Source organism: Bacillus rossius, chromosome 8 (assembly GCF_032445375.1).
Source record: "Bacillus rossius redtenbacheri isolate Brsri chromosome 8, Brsri_v3, whole genome shotgun sequence".
NCBI classification, from domain to species: Eukaryota; Metazoa; Arthropoda; class Insecta; order Phasmatodea; family Bacillidae; genus Bacillus; species Bacillus rossius.
Window position 1 is genome coordinate 3,838,978 of NC_086336.1, and position 22,870 is coordinate 3,861,847.

The following is a 22,870-nucleotide window of genomic DNA, read 5'->3' on the forward strand; positions in this document are numbered from 1 at the left end:
CAGTATCGGTCTTTTTCCAAATGTAACACGTAATTCGAGGTGTGACCACGTGGTGGGTCACTAAACTTAAACCGATTCGTGCCGCGGGCGTTTTATGCAGTTTAATCGTGTACGTGTGTGATCGGAGTTGGCCGAATAAATCAGGTGTGTAAATCTAAACGTATTCTTTTATTCTTTCAAATATGTGTGACCACGTGGAGTGTGACGGCGTGTGGGACGCCTGAGAGCCCACTGCGTAGGGAATAGCGTGCCCGACGCTGCGAGCGGGCAGGAATTAGTGCTAGGTTGTTTTCAAGGAGGGAATTAAAATCACGCCTCGCATGGGCGACGTCACGACCCTGGTAAAGAGTCTCACATAGGTCCGTGCCCGTGGCACGGTGGCGCCCTTGAAACCCGAGCACGTATCGAAAACCCAGTAGTAAAGATCAGAGACTACGGCTCCCGTAACAGAGCAAATGTATTTTAGTATATGTTGTGGCACCTTTTAAAAATCAACTATTAATAGTATTTAACATGGGGAAGCCCCAGCTTTAGAACTATTTTCTTTGTGAACTGTATCATGAAATTGCACTGAACTGGATTTTCAAATTAAAATAGTTTAATATATTTATAGCTGTTTTTATCAATTCCAATCAGCCATGGGGTAGCAAACACGTATGTTTCCAACAGCAGCTTCCCCAATGACATCCTTGTAACAAAGAGGTAGTACAACGCATTGCCACCACGACTGTAATTTCATGGGATCTTCACCCATCACCACTCTACAGCAAAAATTGTGATGTTTAATATTTTTAAGTAAAGATTACTGTAGACTAGCTCAAGCAGGATTTATTTGAAACACAGCATATATGTAAAGGGAACATACATGTTTATTGATTTAAGCTGTCTGAAGGTATTCAGACAAATCAGGACCTAGGTATATTAACAATGTCCATCAAGTTGGGGGTCAAAAAAAAAAACCTGAATTATTTCAACTATCATATAAACAGCTTTATTAAAACAATTCAGAATATTTTCTGGATTTACACATTTTTAGCATAAGGCTTCAGGATGTTTCACTGTCACTAGACATGCTACTATGATCAAGAGTCTCAGCTTTCTTCTTCTGCTTCGCTGAGAATTGTTTTGAATGAAAATGGGATAAATAAATAGCCTTCTCCTGCGTAGAACTTGCTCATAAACTCCACCCTGTAAAAAGCAATACACAATAATTACAGCAGGAACTATTTGTAACAATATCAATACAAAGCATTCGTTTTTATAAAATATATTATTTTTGTTGTTTAAGTGCGTGGGCAGCGAGGTTGATAGAGACACACTCATAAAGGATAAAGTGCAGGGAAGTGGAAGCAGGGCGTGGCCATGACCTTCACAAGGAACCATACAGGATCAAGCATGGAGTGATTATGGGGAAGCATGGCAAACCAATCGAAATGGCATGACCGTATTCGAATCTGGGAACATCACGCCAACCTTCTTAGAGAAATACAAAACAAACGGGCTATATATTAGTTATTTTAAGTTCATAATTATTCAAAATAATAATATTTAATATATCGATGTTTTAAAATTTCTCAGTTGTTTAGTAATCCTATATAGGACAAAGAGCGCACGCACACACACATACATGCACACACACAGAGTTGTTACATTATTACATTAGAAGTTATTCCACCGAAATATATGACATTCTTAACTAAGTCTAAAGTTTCAATAATAAACGATAACAATTGACAAAGTATCTAAACCCAAAATACCGTCAACTAGCAGTGTTACCAGTCGATGAAGAATTGTATACCCTTTCGTCGTCAAATTTCCTGATTGATATAATCACATATTTAACAATATCGCTATGAAAATAACATACATGTACATACTGAATAATAACCATATAGTGGTAGGCAGGAATAAAATACTTCATATTTCCCTCGTTAATTGCAAAATTAGATAACCTTAAAGAAATGTTAACAAAAGTTTACAAAAAAGTAAAACATACACAGTGTATATAAAATATGAAAGTTCTTTAAATGATTCTTGCAATGGGTAAGATTGCTTTAAAACATTATTTTGGACAAATACCATTGCTAGTTGGCACCCTAAGACATAGAGAATACCTGACCTGACTACGCGCATTTAACGAAAATGATGTACATTTACATGAACATTCAATTCGGGAGGATGCGATCGCAACATTCGGCACTTTACAATCCCTCCAACTGTCTTTGGCTTCAACAGATCCCCGACATTTTTGGCGACAAGGTTACAAGGCTACCTGGCTACGAAGCTACAAGTCTACGAGAATCCATGACCACGATGCTACAAGGATATAAGTCTACAAGGCCCCAACTAGCTACGAGGCTATAAGTCTACAAGGCCCCAACTAGCTACGAGGCTATAAGTCTACAAGGCCCCAACTAGCTACGAGGCTATAAGTCTACAAGGCCCCAACTAGCTACGAGACTATAAGTCAGTTTCAGACTATGCGTCAGTATTGCCATTTGCGATTATAGATTCTCGTGAACTGTAAAGATTGACTTTGATACTCATCTTTAATAATAAATATATACAAAAAACATCTGGTGCAGAATTAAAAAGAACTAAAAATCGAGAACACGAAGCTAACCAGTATTCGTTCTTGATATCATCTTGGCTTAGTGTTAAATACTTGAATAAAGAAGATAACTTTTGATTAACTAATTTGAATACCTAATGTAACAATTATTTGTTAAATGTTACTTTCTTATTTTATTTATTTTTATTGATTTGTATTGCGCTAGAAATTAAGTGGCATTATTGGGGGCCTTATACTTAATTTGACACAACAATTTTATGGTCCGTAGACAAACCAAGGACACTCGGTTTGCTGAGCAGGTCTGTCTGTCCATCTGTCAATTATATAGTTTTAATTCAATGCTCTGTTATGTGTTCGAAATGAAACTTGAAATTCTTGTACATACAATTATTTTACTATTTATTTTATTACCGATTTGTGGGTATTTCCTAACCATATCAGTGGAGTAGCGGTACATTAACCATTGTTGCTTGTATTTTTATTCAGTTATCATACTTCATTGTGAGCGAGCAAGTTTTATTATTAAAACAAACATCTACTAGATGGTTGGTGTGAATGCTGCCTACTTGTCACCCGAGCTGAGTCCTGCTTTGTCCAAGTTGATTGCCTGTACAATTTCATTACCGCCTTCACTAATAGATGGGAGGTTCTAGTAATACATGTTCGTCTATATCTCAGAACAATGTCAAATGTTTGACTTAGAGGGAAGCTGTAAATGTAATGTATTAAGCACCTAGGAAAAATAATAGATGCTTTGAATTATCTCAGGACCAGGCCAATAACAGCTAAAAAAAAAAAAAAAAAAGAAGGCAACTTATCTTCTAAGAAATATCAAAATGTTTAAATTCATTGTCCTATCCTGTTTCTAGTATAGGGAATTAAGCCGCATTGACATTGCCAGTAAACTAGTTCAAAGAGAGGACATAACTATCGATTGGTCAGTAAAACTTATTAACCGACTAATCTTGGAATTAATCAGAAAAAAATTTAAACAAGTGCAGAGCAGCGGAAAAATCAGTGGGAAAGCTTCGGGCGTCGGGTCGGCGCGGGATGACGTGACTGGCCCCGGCCGCGCTCGTCACTTCTAGAAGTGGCGCCTGGGTCTATATAAGCCCGGGCGCCGGCCTCCGCAACAGTTTTTGGGGGCGAGGGAGTTCCTCGGCGAGAGAGTTTAGGGTGGCGAGAGTCCCGAGCGAAGTTCCGAGCGAAGCGTCGAGCGGATCCTCGGCTAAGGGAAGTGCGACGGCGGCGACGGAGTCCCGCGACGGAGGCCCACGAGGGGTGCTGTGGCGAGAGTTGCGCCAGAGGTGCGGCCCAGCGATGTGTGCGGTGTGTAAGGGCTTGAGACACTGAGTGCTAGTAATTCATTAGTAGGCATTCTAAGCAAGATTATTTATCAGTGTTGTAAATTTTAGCAGTCAATAAAACTGTGTTGTAAAAACTTTATTGGGCTATCCATTTACGAACCCAGTTATCCCCACAACGATTATTTTAAAATCGTAACAATACCATTAACCTGAACTTTACAAATTGAAAGTTCTTCGCTGAACTTATCAATTCATAAATTAAATTCTGACTTACAATAATACCATCGAACATAACATAATTATATCCTTTTATATAAATAACCACACGTATAACGAAATTTCGTTATTCGTCGTAAAGGTTTATCAAATGGGTAAATATTTTTGAAGATAATTTCTGCGAGGTTTATGTTCTGCTTTCCGTCGTACGACACGACACGACACAATTGAAAATAGAATCTAGTCCTTGCGGGTCTTCGGGGCGCGTATTGTGACGTCACGGCGACCTTGTATTTGATTGGCTACTGAGCGCGTCGCGACTCCAGTTTTACACATCACTCTTGCATACACGGGCTTGTTCGGAACAACTGTGTCGTGATGTAGGTACGTAGTTTAAGCACATTTGTCAGGGCTCATGCAGTGAGTGCTTGATATTTTATTAATTATCGTACATATAAATACGTTATATGTCAAAATACATAATCATAATTAATAATTTAAAAAAAGCACATGTTGGAGTACCATTAAAAAAACCTATGTGCCGTTATTTGCAACTGTAGACTTTGACCATTATGTCAGCAAATTGCACACCCATTTTGGTTTCATACACAAAAGACGAGAATATGCGTATCTCAGGGACGTCGGAACGTTTTCATGAATTGGGGGGGGGGGGGGGGGAAGCGAAAATATGTATTACACTTACCTCAGTCCTAGAGCGGGGGGTCCGGGAATTTTAGATGCAAAATTGTGCTATTTAATGAGTTACCGAACCAAAATATTAAATATACCATTCCAAGAATTTGATGACGTAGTATGTATTAAATATTACTCTTGACAGTAGGTGTAGTAAAATTTGAATAAAATATCATCTAGGAATTTGCAATCATTTTACAGTATATTGACAATCATACATTTGATTTTCTAATCAATGTGATCACCGATGCAACGTTTGTAACTACTGGTTGAGAAAAATACTATTAGGACCAAACATTTATTCTGTGAAAAGGAGGGGGGGTGGCGAAATGCTACTGTCGCCACCCCCCCCCCCCCATGCATAACAGCACGGGGGCGACTCGCCCCTGCTGCCCCCCCCCCCCCCCTGTTCCGACATCCCTGGCGTATCTCGTTCAGTCCACGGAGGTAGTTGAGGTCCTTGGTCGTCATGGCAAGCAGGCAACGGGCATCATCCCTCACCAGTGCAGCCTGAGAGTGTGCAGGAACGCCGACAGCCCCTCCATCATCACCAGGATGGACACAGTGAAAAAGGCCCACACGCCGAATATTATGAATATCATCACTCCTCCGACATACAGGCCGCCTATGGTCATGCCCATGTTCATGATTTTCGTCCACAGTATTTCTGACAATTCTGAAAAAAAAAAAAAAAGACAGTGTTACATGTGTCATCATTTCTTACAACAACAAAATAAAATGGTAATTGATGTATTATTAAGTATAAAGTTCTATTTTCGATGCAGCGCAGGTTTCGGTCAACGAGTTAAGAAAATTCTAACACTTAGCACAATGAAGCACACCAAAGTTCCCCGGATGCATTGACAAAGGTTTCAGAGATATTTTGCAAAAAAAAAAAAAAAAAAAAAAACACACACTCCTTTTTATATTACCAATAAGGTTTTTAAAAGTTGGGTGAATATATTCGTTTTATTTTAACTTAACGTCTTGTCAACAATGAGGTCACCAGAAACATATCTACTCAAAACACAGCTCAGGGAATCTGGGTAATGAACCGAAAAAAATAACTTAAGAAAACATTCTTCATTTGCCTGGAAAGATTTTGGGAACCAAGGAAAACCAAGATCGAGATGTCTGCAGTCTCTGGAATGTGACTTCACGTAGTCACGTTGCGCCACACACAAAGCTTTTACTGTGTAGCTTTTGTGTTGTCTAGATACTATTCAAAGTTGCAGAAATGGAAATGTGTGTAACAGCATGTGTGTGAAAATGTTAAGGTATTCCTGAATATGCTTTCTTAACACTTCAACCCTGGATTAAATTGGACCAAAAAATTTCACTCAAATTTCAAATAAAAAAAATTATCAACTAAATGCTTGAAGAATTCTCGTATCTCACATTAGCTCTAGTTGTTTATCACTTCTCTTAAACATAGTTATTTTATTTATTCTTCCACACATTGACTTCAGTTTATACAAAACTTTTATTGAATTCGGCTAATAGGCAGTGATGCTTCGGTTTAAAATTTCACGCCATAATCTAAAAAATATTATTTGGAGCTATAAGTAAGTGTTAAATAATTTAAGAACATAAAGTTCTCAAAATATTTGCTATTTTTTTGTATAAAACTTTGTGTATAAACATAAACGATACTACACAACAATGCAGGTAATAGAAACAATGTGTATAAGTTTAAGCAATTAATGTGCCTTACATTACAAGTGAATAGACTAAAAATGCCTAACTAAATGGAAAAACAATTTACTGTAAAATCACAAAGCTATCTTTAGTTTCTTCTAAATACATGTAAAACACTACAACATATCAAGTATGTTTTTTTGAATAATCTATGTTTTGTAACGATAAATATTATAAACCTCTAGATAATGCCAAACCCAGGAAGGGAGTTGATAACACGTTTAAAACCCCGATAGATTATGGAACCTCATTACACTTTGTATTCTTGATAGTTCAAGCTAGTAAGGAAAAGTTCGCTGTGTGAATATCTATAATTTAGGGCTCATTCTTACATGCCATTTTGCTTTTAATTAGTTTCTCATTATACCGTATATTAGAGGAATTGTTGTGTAACTTTATCATGATATCGTTCTTGCATTAAAATTTGGTCAAATTTTCTTCAAAAGATATTTACTAAATATTATCTAATGGCAGCAAAAGTATGCTGAAGTTCATAATAATGAACATTCAAGTGACATTTTACAGATAAAAAATAACTGCAAATAAGTATATGGAAATAAAATTGTGACAAAAACGCAAAAAAAAAAAAAAAAACTATCAGAATAAATTCACATGAAAATCCCTTAGTTATTTGTTGTGGTTGCTAGTCGCTGCTCACACTGTTTTTTTGTTTTTTTTCCTGGTTTGGACCTTGTACCCTTGAATGGTTCTACTCCCGTCGAACACCCGTGTGCTGCGGGTGGCATATCTTCCCAGCAAGTTATTGCCGCTTGTTTCGCGCCCCTCGGCTGAAGCAGTGGGTGTTTGCGAACTGCCTGGAGGTGACTTGGCAGATTATTTTAAACATAATTATTCAGTTTGTTCATTTTTTAAAATAATATTTCACTATATGTTAAAGTTGATGTATGACTTGTTAGTAATAATCAAAATGTTTTTGTTGATAGGCACATGCAGTGCATGTCCTTGAGAAAGTAAAAAAACAAAACAACAAAGAACACGCACACAAGACCAATGGAGTGCTCGAGAGTTAACTGTTTGTCTTTGTTAACCATATATTCGCAGATAATAAAATGTGCGACTCTCACAAGCCATTTCTTTGGTTTCGCTCGTACACAACCCGTTCTTGTTTCCCTCCTGGAGAGGCAACATAATAGTAATCACACAAAAAAAAATCGGTTGTCTGTAAAGTCGGTTTACGGATGATAGTTTAACGTGACAACGTCATAACAAAACATTAATGAAATGACTGCATACTTTTATGAATAAAAGTGAATCATTTTTATTTAATTATCACTATTTTGTATGGATACAAAGAAGGAGTGAAATGAAATCTTTAATTTAATTGGTAAATTTACTTTTATTTGCACTCATTAATTCAAATACGTTTATTACTTTAACGAACAGATTATTTTAACTATAACTTTTATACATGTTTGCTATTTAACTTCTTCCAATCTGTGTTATTCTGTTAAGGATAGGACGATGATAAGGAAAAGTAGGAAACGAATAGGAGTGTTTCAAGTTTAATGTGCCTCGAAAAAGTCAAATCGATGGTTGTTCCAATGTGACAATGTGCGTAACGAGACAATGAGTCATCCTTTTACCTGCGTGCAGCCGGCGTTCATAGATTTATTAGACGTTGTCACGTCAAAAAATTAAATAACCAACTTGGCTATAACACTGAGTGATAAAAAAAATCCTTTAAAACTATAGTATAATATAGGGAGAAAATGAAACAAGCCCATGCGTGACTGTTCACAGCAAGAGAAGGCGTGTGGCACTCACGCGCATGCGCCAGGGAGAGTGCCCACAGCCGCAGGTAGGAGGCGGTGTGCGAGATGGTGCTGAGCACGTACTCCACCGTGTGGATGGCCTGGTGGATCATTATCTCGCTGAACGGCTCTTCCTCCTCACTGCTGTCGTCATCCTGCACAGAGACCGCACCTCGGACCCGGTGCCAGTGACCACTCACGGAGCCTCCCACATGTGCTGAGAAGCCTTCTAGTGCACAGGTGGTAGGTATGCACGACAATAGCCACCATGCGTGTGTGTAGTCACTGAGTGCTTGAACACCTTCATAGTGAAAATGGTAGTGTATGGGCGCGCCAAAAAGCATGATCTCATAGCGACCATGACCGAGTCGAAGTGTGTATGTAGTCACTGAATGCTTGGATGCTTTCCTGGTGAAAAAAGTGGTATATGGGTGCGCCAAAAATCATAATCTCATAGCGACCATAACCGAGTCAAAGTTTGTTTATAGTCACTGAATGCTTGGATGCTTTCCTAGTGAAAAAGGTGGTATATGGGGATGCCAAAAATCATCATCTCATAGCGACCATAACCGAGTCAAAGTTTGTATGTAGTCACTGAATGCCTGGATGCCCTCCTGGTGAAAAAGGTGGTGTATGGGCATGCCAAAAATCATCATGGCATAGCCACCATGAACGCGTCCATGTGTGCATGAACTAACTGAATGCTTGGATACCTTTCTGGCGAAAAAGGTGGTATTTGAGGATGCCAAAAATCATCATCGCAGAGCCACCATGAACGTGTCCATGTGTGCATGAACTCACTGAATGCCTGGATGCCTTCCTGGTGCAGAGGTGGTGTATGGGCATGCCGAGCAGCATGAGCGGGATGCAGAGCACGGCAACCACCACCAGCAGGTTCTGCATCGTCTCCTGACCCTCGAACATGTACTCCTTGCAGCCCTCCAGTGGCGTGGTGTGGCCCATCAGCATCATGTTGATGAAGAGGATCAGGATGGAAGGAGCGCAGCCGGGTCCTGTCACCAGCGCTGGACACCGCATCACAACCTCTCTTACTCTAGACTTCTACGTGATGGCACAGTTCTTGATGGCTCTTCATGGCAAACTCAGACGATGAATTAAAATGCTCCTGAGCGTGCTAACACAGTAAGTTTGCGAGTGTAATGATCTGGCAATTTGTGTTCAGAAGTTTTATAGAGATATTTTTAAAAATAATTATTTTATAAATATAACAATGAAATTACTTTGCTGTAGCAAAATTATGTTGTTCATTAGCCATTAGGTTTTTTGGTCGTCCAAGATAGTTCACTGCTGACTCTTTGGCTCCTGAAAATAACTTTGTTCCAGAACCTACATAGTTAAAGTGGTATTGTAGTTGTGAATTTACTTGTAAGTTAGGGTTTGACCTACGAGATTATAGTTAATATTTTTGTTTTGAAGTTATGTGTAATGCCATCAATATATTGTGGTAATTTTTTTTGCAAAGTCCTGTAACAGTGATATAGTGTAATTGTATGTTAATTTAATTTTTTAACTCTAAATTGGAACCTTTCAGCAAATTTATGTTTTCCTTGGCATCAGCGGGATTCTAAAAATTAATTAATTACATAATTTGCTGAGTAACTGTGGATAAACAAGTTATGTTATTTTCAGAGTACATATTCTAAAGAAGATAAGTTCAAGTTCAGTAATACTTTTCATGCACTATAAATGAAATATGGAGTATTTTCTATTGAGTGCAAATGGCGCTAGAGAAATATCTCTGTATTTTACATAACAATCACTTACATAGATTTTTTTTAGACAAAAAAGTATTAAATTTTTATAAACATTGGAAATAAAAAGGCATTGACACCAAAATTTCTTTTTTTCCTCAAAATGTTAAAATTAATGTTAAATTTCCATCAAAAACACATTCAACCAAATTACTAGCAAACTTGTGAGTGCATATTTCAGTTTTTAAAAAAGTATTTTTTTGTCAAATTTACACTTACAGTTCTGGGGGCCATACATAATCCACTTTATGAAAATCAGGAGCACCATGTATCCAAACAACATGACTAGGAACAAAAGCTGTGGTACGAACTCTAGTAGGATCCTTATCGGAGTCTTGAAGTGCCTGTAAACATGCAAACACAAGAATGTTGAAAATGTTGGTTTAGAAAAATCCTTGTTTTTTGACAGGATATTAATGTTATCATAGAGGTGGTTTACTTATATGAAAATTAGTATTATATAGTACCTCCTGAAACAAGGTGCAGGGCGTGGAGCCAAAATGGGGGTCCACCATATTGGATTCTAACATCACGACCACCATCTTGGATTCTAACATCACGACCGCCATATTGGATTCTGACATCATGGTTGTCATCTTGGAATCGAGTGCCCACTCCCGAATGTTTCGTTTTTTTGTGGTGACATCTCCATCGAGCCCCCCAATCCACAACATCGCACTTATCATTACTGTTACATCAGCATCCTATGTCCCACACCTAAATTGTCACTATCTGTTATGGTTGCATTTAAACCTTTTCATCTGGGCTTGGCCTTTGACCCCAACTGCCATCTTGAATTTCGCAATTTTTGGAATCCACCATTTTGAATTCTGACATCACAGCAGTATCTTGTTCTCGGCCGCTGGAGACCACCATCTTGTTTTCGCATACTTAAGGTCAACATCTTGGATGAAAAAATGTTTGTTATTCTAGTTTCTGTTGTTTTTTTACCCTTAAAGGGCTTCAGCATTGTTCTGTCTAGTCTAATATACGTATATTTTATCTTCCATTACCCATCAGTGTTATAAGACACTTATGAACATATTCAATTTTTTATTTAAAAAAAATGGAAGCAAGGTAATTAGAACCATGTGATATTAGACCTAAGCTATAGAGAATATAACCCCTTTGTCCACTCAGCCATCGAGACATATACCAGACCAAGAATTAATTATAAATTAATAAAAATAACACATTAAATTGACGTTATTTTTTTGTATGAAGAAATTATAGCAGCGCCTGTTGGAACCCAAGCCATCATCATTGGTTTAAATACTTGCTAATACAAGCGCTAGTGTCGGGTATTGTACATTTTGTCCAATAGGCACATCAAGAATTGCGAAGAACTGGTTGCTCCTTCAAAAGGAACAAAATATATCTTCTGTGGTAAGAGGTTTGCACAAATGTTCAGTGCATATCATAATTAACTAAATCACTGCCTTTTTAACGAAATAAAGAAATCTCAGCTATATAATATGTTCGGTTATCGACTGTGATTTGGAACTGCACTAAAAATACACGCCAATAAATGCAAAACACTCACACTCCAGGAAGACTGAAAACATCAAGAAATTCTTAAGACTTTAATAATTTACTTGTTTGTACTTGTAGTGTAGATAAATGTATAAAATTTTATTTAAAAAAAAAGTTTTATTTTATTTCTTGAAATTGTATTTTTATGTTAAAATGTTAATTTGAGATCATATTAAATAAAAAATATATTTTAAAGCTAAAATAATATCGACCAAGATACTAAACGAGGACTGAATCGGCTTAATCAATTATTTTATTAAAAAAATAATTATTTTAATGATTTTAAGAATTTGTCCGAATGTTTATTTAAATAATTACAGATTTTTCAATAAGGCTCAACAATATTGCGGAACGCCGACAATATAGTGGATTCTACAACAATCTGGTGATTGGCACTACTTACTGTACTCTAGTGAGTGTAAAGTAAACCAATATGATGGCAGCGCACTCTAGCAGATAATGTGTGCAATACATGATACTAGCTCTCCTAGTAGCAAGCACTGAAAACAAAGAAAGATGTTGGTGGTGCTCTCTGGTAGATGACGTGTACAATACGCGACACTAGTGCTTCTAGTACGAGTATTAAAACAAAAGATGGCGGCTTGGCCTACAACAGGTGCTGCTGTTGTTCCTTCATATTAGAAAAGATACAAGTCCATCAATGTGTTATTTATATATATTTAATTTTTTAATGTGGTGTATGTCTCGATATTCGAGTGGTTAAAGAGGTCATACCTGACCAGCTTCGAATCACCTCGCCTGCAATATAATTTGTATAAAATATTAAATTTAATATGTCTACAAGGGTAATAACAACACTGGTAGGTAATGGAACATCAACATTAAGTGCATTAGACAGAGTGATGCTGGTACAATCTAGGAAAAAAACAAAAGCAGAAACAAAGATGGTGAACATCATGTTACCCAAGATGGCGTCCTCCAGCAGATGAAAACAAATGGTGGTTTCCAGCTTCAAATTGACGGAATCCAAAAATGACAGAATCCAAGATGGTGGCTGGGTCAAGGTTAAAGGTCATGGTCAAAGGTTAAGTGTCAAAGTTAATGTTAATGGGTTGCAATGCAACTATAAGAAAAAGTATAAAAATTGGGAGTGGGACACTTGATGATAATGCAATCGTAACGAAAGAAGCAATGTTTGGGAGTGGGGTGTTCGATATCAATGCCACCATTACCAAAAGTGCAAAATTTGAGAATGGGGTGAAACGTAAAGTGCAACGTTTCGAAGATGACCGCCGTGGTGTCACAATTCAGGATGGAGGCCGTGACGTCATAATCCAAGATGGCGGCCTTGATGTTCAAACTCAATATAGTATACCCCAGCTCTGGCTCCGTACCCTGCACCCTGTTTCAGGAGTACCTGTTATATTCTACTATGAACCCTTATAAAATAATGAAACTAAAATAAACTAAAACAGAAAAAAAATTGTAAGAGCAGATTTTTCAAATATTTTTACTACATTATATGATGTATAATGCTTTCAAAGGTAGTCAAATATCCTAAACCTATAAAGCCTATATATATATATAAAACACACACACACGCGTAAATAACGTGAATAAGTTAATGCCATCAAAGATACTTAAAGAGAAAACTTCAGTGCATGCATTGTGGATGTAATTCGACCATTTTGAATGAGCTATCGTTGTTACAGGGAAACACAAACATAATTATATGACATTATTTATTTATGAATTACAATATCTATAACAACCATATAGACTTGGATCATAAATAAGCAATGTTAAAATAAACTAGCTTTATAACCGCACGTGCGCTCACGTCAATTTAAAGACCTTGCTAACATTGGAAAATTAAAAAAAATTATCTATTGCAACTAAGAAATAAAACACCAGACGCAGAAAACGTCACATCTTTAGAAACTTTAATTCATTTAAAAACAATTCTGGGGTTGAAGTTTGGAAGTGTCAATAAATAAACTTTTTTCAAATGTATATGTGTGCAAGGTACTCATATTCGGTTTTAGGGTATTAGGAGATTCATATTTAACCACAACTAAACAAAAAAGTCACACAACCCTAATCATCAATCCCTTCAACATATTATCTGTTAATTATTCCACCACCTTTTCACAATTCACGTGATTCTACCATGAACAGCTTGGGTCTGAATCTTTCATGTTGGCAACAATTGTTAACAAAACGTTGTTAGCCCACACAACTGTCAAACTGTGTCATTATCATGGCAATCAATTTGGTTCAATTGCAATAAATGATGACCTTTCACTAGCAGACTTTAAATCTCTAAGTCGTTAGTTCTTTATTGAAATTATTATTATTATTATTTTTACATAAAATTAAAAATTATTGCATCGATCAAGTGTCACAACATGGATAGAAATCTATCGAATCGTTCAGTATATTAAATGCAGATTTTTTGATGAATTTTGAACTTTTTCCCGAATTTCTAGGATAATATTACATAATTTCAAAATGGTGAACATACCGGCTTATAGGAAGCTGGATGGCTAGGAAACTAAGATTTTTTAAGATTTTCCATAATATTTATTGAAATTATTGTTTTCACATAACATTATTATTTTTTGCATCGCCCAGGGATAAAACCAAGGACAGCAATCAATCGAATCAATGAGTAAATTTATTGTAAATTTATTTAATGAATATAGGAATTATTCCCGAATGTCTAGCTAAATAATTACGAATGTCCAAGATGGCATACAAATTTCAAGATGGCGGGCACCACAGTAATAATAAATTATTATTGCACTCCAGCAGGTAAAAATTAAACTAACATGGCGGCAGTGCACTCTAGCAGTCTAAAACAAGATGGTGGCCTCCAGCAGACGAAAACAAGATAGCGGACATGTATTACTAGTTGGCGATATATATACCTTGGCATTAGTGGTGGGAGGTCAGTCTGTCCGCGGTTTCCTTGGAGGAAGGATCTATCATTTTTATTTTGCCCTCGCCAGGTTCGAATCGAGGGCTCCGAACTCCATGACTTAAGTGCGTTTTAAAATAATATTTTATTAAAATTTAATTAATTTTTTTGTGAATTTTAACTTTTTCCGAATTTTTGGATGATAATAAATTATGGATTTTAAAGATGGCGGGCGTAAAGAAAAGTGGAATGATATATAATCCAAGACGGTGTCAATAAAGAAACGAGCAACGATTATGCCATACATGACTAAAATGGTGGGCGTAACGAAATGTGCAACGTTTCTAGAATCCAAGATGTCGACCGTAACGAAATGTGCAACAGTATTTTTAAATAATATTTTATTAAAAATTTATAAAATTTTTTACATATTTAATATTTTTTTCCGATTTTCTAGCATAAAAATACTTATTTTCAAGATGGCGGGCATAACGAAAAATGCAACAGTTACATCGCAATCCAAGTTAACGTCAGAGGTTTATCAGAGGCTATACATATAGACATTTTAAGCCGTTGGCATTTTTAAGGACTAAAACATGAAATTTTCTCTCGGAACAGGAATTTTTCCCACGAAACAGAGACATTTTTTTAGGAACTTTGAGTAATTTTGAGTAATTTTGAGTAATTTTAAGTCAATTTGAGTAATTTTTGAGTCCAAAATGGCCGCCGTGATGTCACAATCCAAGATGGTGGTTCCGCACCTTCAGCACAAACCCTTAAACCCTGGCGCCAGTCCGCCTCTTGTACACTACTATGTATTAATGAAACACTAACAGGAAAAAATGGTGCTGTGTTGGTACAGTAACATTAATAACAAATATATATTTGACTAATAGTCGGATCACACAGAACTATTAGAGTACAATATAATAGTCATTAAAATCGTGTATGAAATATATTAACACGAAACAGTGTAACATATTCCCATTACTCAAAATGAAACATGTTAAAAAATAAAATAAAAATGCTTGTATCTACTCACACATAGTTCACTATGCTCATCACCACACCAAAAATCATATGCGCCACTCCAAGTATTATAGACAGCTTCATCTTGAACGAGTTCAAGAAGATGATCTTGTTGGATGCAGTCTGCAACAAAAGTAAATTTTTGTATGGTTTTTCTAATTATTTTTTAATGGATGCTCTAGGGTTGATATGGGTATTGTTGATGAACTTTAGATAAAAAAATATAAACATGTCAAATAATCATATACGAAGAATTACGAAAGGCAAGCCTTAAACCTTTAAGTGAAGGCCTATATGAAAAAAAAAAATGTATATGTGCGTGAGTCTTGCAGTACTCGTCAAGATGTGTAACATTTAACCTCTGTAACGAGAAAATTCGTGCGTTCTCATGAGGCAAATACACTTACAATACAACACTCTGATGACATTTAACGTCGAATTCTTCAAATAAAACTGAGCATGTTAAATACATGTGCAAATTGTGTTTACAAATGCATTTCCTGACGCGAATCACATGTAGTTTCAGCACCCCCGCTTAGAATTAGTTTCCGGAGCAGCCACGACGACTATCAAAAAAAATTCTATTTGCAGAGCAAAATTTTAAACTACAAAATCAAACGGTTCCGATAAAAGCATAGTCAGTGATACTGACCGCACGGTCACGAGGCCATATTGGAAATAATAGTTTCAGATGTTGTATATATATATTTATAAAACTTTTGTTTTGTGTTGTGGAAGTTTTAAAAACGTATGTAGTCCGCCATGTTTATTTCTTATAGTGGTAGGCGGGAAATTTAAATATATTGTCGGCTGCTAGTCGGCCACCATGTTTATACTAACTTCAAGATCGTCGAGAATGTTTTACGCTTTTTCGCAATTACACATTTAACGACGAAGTTCGTTCGTCGTGAAATTAAACGTAGAATTTAATAAAAATGCCCTTTCAGTCAATAAAAAAGTATTAGTAAGTTTAAGAAAGAATTTCGGCTTTAATCTCCAACCCAGACGCTCGTGGTGCGCTGGGGCCGAGATTAAAATTCGTCGAAAATATTTTACGTTTTTATGTCTTCCAGTGCTCAAAATGATATGCAATTATGGCCCCGGGAACGAAATTTTATTTATAATTCATTAATAATAACGCCCCTCACGATAAACAAAGGAAAATATGTATAAACGAGTGCCTGGTTTCCTCGGAAGACAATGAGCGTAACGGGACACATCGTAGTGTGAAAATGTGCGTAACGGGACACTTTTTCGTGCGTGCAGTCGGCGTTCATCGATTTATTAGACGTTGTCACGTCAAAAAACTGAACATCTCTTTAAATGAGGTTAACGCTATCCGTTGCAGACGGCAGCGGCGGGGTTCCAGTCGCGAGGTCGCTGGTAACGAGTGCTAGGATGTCGCACCTGCCAGACGGGGTCCAGGCCGAAGGGGTAGGGGTACTGCAGGTACGAGGACTTGGCAGGGTCGAGCGTGAGGTAGTCGTTGACGTGCGTGGTGTTCCAGTCACGAGGTCGCTGGTAACGAGTGTTAGGATGTCGCACCTGCCAGACGGGGTCCAGGCCGAAGGGGTAGGGGTACTGCAGGTACGAGGACTTGGCGGGGTCCAGCGTGAGGTAGTCGTTGACGTGAGTGGTGTTCCAGTCACGTGGTCGCTGGTAACGAGTGCTAGGATGTCGCACCTGCCAGACGGGGTCCAGGCCGAAGGGGTAGGGGTACTGCAGGTACGAGGACTTGGCGGGGTCGAGCGTGAGGTAGTCGTTGACGTGAGTGGTGTTCCAGTCACGAGGTCGCTGGTAACGAGTGCTAGGATGTCGCACCTGCCAGACGGGGTCCAGGCCGAAGGGGTAGGGGTACTGCAGGTACGAGGACTTGGCGGGGTCCAGCGTGAGGTAGTCGTTGACGTGAGTGGTGTTCCAGTCACGAGGTCGCTGGTAACGAGTGCTAGGATGTCGCACCTGCCAGACGGGGTCCAGGCCGAAGGGGTAGGGGTACTGCAGGTACGAGGACTTGGCGGGGTCCAGCGTGAGGTAGTCGTTGACGTGAGTGGTGTTCCAGTCACGAGGTCGCTGGTAACGAGTGCTAGGATGTCGCACCTGCCAGACGGGGTCCAGGCCGAAGGGGTAGGGGTACTGCAGGTACGAGGACTTGGCGGGGTCCAGCGTGAGGTAGTCGTTGACGTGAGTGGTGTTCCAGTCGCGAGGTCGCTGGTAACGAGTGCTAGGATGTCGCACCTGCCAGACGGGGTCCAGGCCGAAGGGGTAGGGGTACTGCAGGTACGAGGACTTGGCGGGGTCCAGCGTGAGGTAGTCGTTGACGTGAGTGGTGTTCCAGTCACGAGGTCGCTGGTAACGAGTGCTAGGATGTCGCACCTGCCAGACGGGGTCCAGGCCGAAGGGGTAGGGGTACTGCAGGTACGAGGACTTGGCGGGGTCCAGCGTGAGGTAGTCGTTGACGTGAGTGGTGTTCCAGTCACGAGGTCGCTGGTAACGAGTGCTAGGATGTCGCACCTGCCAGACGGGGTCCAGGCCGAAGGGGTAGGGGTACTGCAGGTACGAGGACTTGGCGGGGTCCAGCGTGAGGTAGTCGTTGACGTGAGTGGTGTTCCAGTCACGAGGTCGCTGGTAACGAGTGCTAGGATGTCGCACCTGCCAGACGGGGTCCAGGCCTAAGGGGTAGGGGTACTGCAGGTACGAGGACTTGGCGGGGTCCAGCGTGAGGTAGTCGTTGACGTGAGTGGTGTTCCAGTCACGAGGTCGCTGGTAACGAGTGCTAGGATGTCGCACCTGCCAGACGGGGTCCAGGCCGAAGGGGTAGGGGTACTGCAGGTACGAGGACTTGGCGGGGTCCAGCGTGAGGTAGTCGTTGACGTTCGTGGTGTTCCAGTCGCGAGGTCGCTGGTAACGAGTGCTAGGATGTCGCACCTGCCAGACGGGGTCCAGGCCGAAGGGGTAGGGGTACTGCAGGTACGAGGACCTGGCAGGGTCCAGCGTGAGGTAGTCGTTGACGTGAGTGGTGTTCCAGTCACGAGGTCGCTGGTAACGAGTGCTAGGATGTCGCACCTGCCAGACGGGGTCCAGGCCGAAGGGGTAGGGGTACTGCAGGTACGAGGACTTGGCGGGGTCCAGCGTGAGGTAGTCGTTGACGTGAGTGGTGTTCCAGTCACGAGGTCGCTGGTAACGAGTGCTAGGATGTCGCACCTGCCAGACGGGGTCCAGGCCGAAGGGGTAGGGGTACTGCAGGTACGAGGACTTGGCGGGGTCCAGCGTGAGGTAGTCGTTGACGTGCGTGGTGTTCCAGTCGCGAGGTCGCTGCTAACGAGTGCTAGGATGTCGCACCTGCCAGACGGGGTCCAGGCCGAAGGGGTAGGGGTACTGCAGGTACGAGGACTTGGCGGGGTCGAGCGTGAGGTAGTCGTTGACGTGAGTGGTGTTCCAGTCACGAGGTCGCTGGTAACGAGTGCTAGGATGTCGCACCTGCCAGACGGGGTCCAGGCCGAAGGGGTAGGGGTACTGCAGGTACGAGGACTTGGCGGGGTCCAGCGTGAGGTAGTCGTTGACGTGAGTGGTGTTCCAGTCGCGAGGTCGCTGGTAACGAGTGCTAGGTTGTCGCACCTGCCAGACGGGGTACAGGCCGAAGGGGTAGGGGTACTGCAGGTACGAGGACTTGGCGGGGTCCAGCGTGAGGTAGTCGTTGACGTGAGTGGTGTTCCAGTCACGAGGTCGCTGGTAACGAGTGCTAGGATGTCGCACCTGCCAGACGGGGTCCAGGCCGAAGGGGTAGGGGTACTGCAGGTACGAGGACTTGGCGGGGTCCAGCGTGAGGTAGTCGTTGACGTGAGTGGTGTTCCAGTCACGAGGTCGCTGGTAACGAGTGCTAGGATGTCGCACCTGCCAGACGGGGTCCAGGCCGAAGGGGTAGGGGTACTGCAGGTACGAGGACTTGGCGGGGTCCAGCGTGAGGTAGTCGTTGACGTGAGTGGTGTTCCAGTCACGAGGTCGCTGGTAACGAGTGCTAGGATGTCGCACCTGCCAGACGGGGTCCAGGCCGAAGGGGTAGGGGTACTGCAGGTACGAGGACTTGGCGGGGTCGAGCGTGAGGTAGTCGTTGACGTGAGTGGTGTTCCAGTCACGAGGTCGCTGGTAACGAGTGCTAGGATGTCGCACCTGCCAGACGGGGTCCAGGCCGAAGGGGTAGGGGTACTGCAGGTACGAGGACCTGGCAGGGTCCAGCGTGAGGTAGTCGTTGACGTGAGTGGTGTTCCAGTCACGAGGTCGCTGGTAACGAGTGCTAGGATGTCGCACCTGCCAGACGGGGTCCAGGCCGAAGGGGTAGGGGTACTGCAGGTACGAGGACTTGGCGGGGTCCAGCGTGAGGTAGTCGTTGACGTGAGTGGTGTTCCAGTCACGAGGTCGCTGGTAACGAGTGCTAGGATGTCGCACCTGCCAGACGGGGTCCAGGCCGAAGGGGTAGGGGTACTGCAGGTACGAGGACTTGGCGGGGTCCAGCGTGAGGTAGTCGTTGACGTGAGTGGTGTTCCAGTCACGAGGTCGCTGGTAACGATTGCTAGGATGTCGCACCTGCCAGACGGGGTCCAGGCCGAAGGGGTAGGGGTACTGCAGGTACGAGGACTTGGCGGGGTCCAGCGTGAGGTAGTCGTTGACGTGAGTGGTGTTCCAGTCGTAGTTGGCCCTCCAGCTGGAGCCGAAGATGTTCATGGAGATGGCGAACACGTCGTTGTAGATGAGCCCCGTGTAGATGGAGAAGCAGCCCATCATGAGGATGATGTAGCGGCCCCCGAAGAAGATGTTCCACACCTGCAGACGATATAACGTGGTTCACTTGTACGCTGCTCTACCCATTTCAGAAATTAGCCTAACTTACTCATCAATACACTTGAAATCCTTAACTAAACGATAGCAATGATACGAATACTATCTTTTTTCTAATGATAAAGTTTTCAAATATTAATTTTAAAACGTTATGATAATGTTACGACCGTGAGCAAGGCCGCGTCACGCGCAGGTGCAGAGCTAGCTGGGCTGCATCACATGCCGCCGTAACATGAGATGTGCCGTGCGCACCTGGGTCGCTGCTTCCCCTCCCTCCAGCCCTCAGCTCCCCGCGCGGCGCTGTTAGTTTGACATCCGCTGCGGGTAAATATTTACTTGGGCGGTATTTCCGAAAAAAAAATGTTAAAAATCCGAAAATACCTTTATTTAATGCTCTTCAACTTCCTCTTTTCATTCAAACCGGCGGAGATTAGAAATTACAAATACTTTAGGAGATATCGATTTTTTAAATTTCTGCATATGTAGTTGAGCGGTATTTGCGAAAAAAAAATGTTAAAAATCCGAAAATACCTTTATTATATGCTCTTCAACTTCCTCTTTTCATTAAAAGCGGCGGAGATTAGAAATTCCAAATACTTTAGGAGATATCGAATTTTTAAATTTCAGCACAAAACCAGCGCATTCCTGTGGCGTGCGTGCACCATTGTTTCTTGTTTACGTACGAGTATCTATTTTTTTATTGGATAATGATGTCACGTGATTGTTAGTGATAGGCCAGAATTCAAATGAACTAATACGTGATTATTTAGTTCAATTATTGTTTAAAACGGTGTTTAATTACCGCCTCCAACTTACGTGAGTTTTTAACGTTTCTAATTTTAAAGTCTTATTTGTTATTTTGATATTGTTGCGCAAGTAATAAGTAACAAAAAAATTTACGTGAGTTGTTACTGTACATCCTTTGTTACGGGTTTGTTAGGTAAGGTCAGTTACATTATAAATAATTTTAAACAAAAGAATAATTAAAATTAATTCACATTATTTTTAATATCACCTTAGTTTGAAAGTATTAATAATGTAACTGACCTGACCTAATCGACCATTTTAGTTTACTGTTCACCCTCTGTCCGGGTTTGTTTGGTCAGGTCAGTTAGCCTACATTATAAATATTTTAAAACTAAACAGCCATTAAAATTAATTCACAAAATAATTTTTAATGTCGGCTTAGTTTGAAAGTATTAATAATGTAACTGACCTGACCTAATCAACCATTTTATTAATTACGGATTCACGATTCACGTATTCACGAACACACGGCAAAATAACAAAAATGGCGCCGCTCGAATGGTTCCACAGGTCTTGTATTGCAAAATTAAAAAATTCGATATCTCCTAAAGTATTTGGAATTTCTTATCTCCGCCGCTTTTAATGAAAAGAGGAAGTTGAAGAGCATATGATAAAGGTATTTTCGGATTTTTAACATTTTTTTTTGCAAATACCGCTCAACTACATATGATGAAATTTAAAAATTCGATATCTCCTAAAGTATTTGGAATTTCTTACCTCCGCCGGTTTTAATGAAAAGAGGAAGTTGAAGAGCATAAAATAAAGGTATTTTCGGATTTTTAACATTTTTTTTTCGGAAATACCGCCCAAGTAAATATTTACCCCGCTGCGGAGTTACGCGAGCCGCCGACACGTATTTCGAGAGATTTCTGCCGTCGGGTCAGCGCGGAATGACGCGACAGGCCCCAGCCGCACTCGTGACTTCTGGAAAGCACCTGGGCTGATATATAAGAATAGGATGCCGGCCTCAGAGTTCAGAGTTCAGAGTTCAGGCGGGAGCTTTTCCGCGGCGGAGTTTCCGGGGCGATAGTGCCGCGGGTGCGGCAGAGTGGCGAAGTCCTTGGACGAAGGTTCCAGGGCGAATAGTTCAGTTACGGGCGATAGTGTTTCGGGCGTGGCGGAGTCCCGAGCGAAGTTCCGAGCGAATCGTCGAGCGGACCCTCGGCGAAGGCAAGTGCGTCGGCGGCGGCGGAGTCCCGCGGCGGAGACCCACGAGGGGTGCTGCGGCGAGAGTTGCGCCAGAGGTGCGGCCCAGTGAGGTGTGCGGTGTGTGAAAACCGAGTGACTGGGGAAGCAACATTTTTTAGGTGCAATTGATTATTTGCCCTTTTAGAAGATTAATTGTAAGTGACATAAGTAGTGGCCATCAATTTAACTGTGTAGTGTATTAAAATCTTTAATTGGGCTATCCTTTACGAACCCCCGTAAATTGTAACAATATCAAACAATGAACACAATTATAACCATTTTTTAAATTGAACTGAAAATAATAAATGTAAATAAATCTATACTATACGTAGACCAAATGTTCATATATAGAACCAGAAATAGCCAAACATAATATGTTTTTGAGTCAAAAATAAAAAAAAAAAGGCCTTTTTTTCTCAAATATATAAATTTTTTTGTAATATTGTGCTATCAATTAAATTTTTCGCAAATGAATTTGCTATAAATAGAATACACATTTAAGGTTTTTATTTTAAATGATATTATCATTTAATATTTTTTACATTAGATGTTTTCTATCGCATAACTGT

General features: G+C 40.6%; 1 protein-coding gene across 1 annotated transcript in view; it reads right to left on the bottom strand.

Annotated features, from left to right (window-relative positions):
• Nucleotides 1-965: 965 nt before the first annotated feature.
• The window catches only part of LOC134535501 (V-type proton ATPase 116 kDa subunit a 1-like), a 58,751-nt gene continuing 36,846 nt past the window's right edge, over nucleotides 966-22,870 (bottom strand). Inside the window, exons 10-16 of the mRNA XM_063374638.1 lie at nucleotides 20,055-20,291; nucleotides 15,487-15,596; nucleotides 10,250-10,374; nucleotides 9,060-9,283; nucleotides 8,272-8,413; nucleotides 5,290-5,464; nucleotides 966-1,188 (exon numbers count right to left, since the gene is read on the bottom strand). Coding sequence (XP_063230708.1) covers nucleotides 1,092-1,188; nucleotides 5,290-5,464; nucleotides 8,272-8,413; nucleotides 9,060-9,283; nucleotides 10,250-10,374; nucleotides 15,487-15,596; nucleotides 20,055-20,291 — 1,110 coding nt within the window. The 3' untranslated portion in view covers nucleotides 966-1,091. The remainder of the gene's footprint in view (nucleotides 1,189-5,289; nucleotides 5,465-8,271; nucleotides 8,414-9,059; nucleotides 9,284-10,249; nucleotides 10,375-15,486; nucleotides 15,597-20,054; nucleotides 20,292-22,870) is intronic.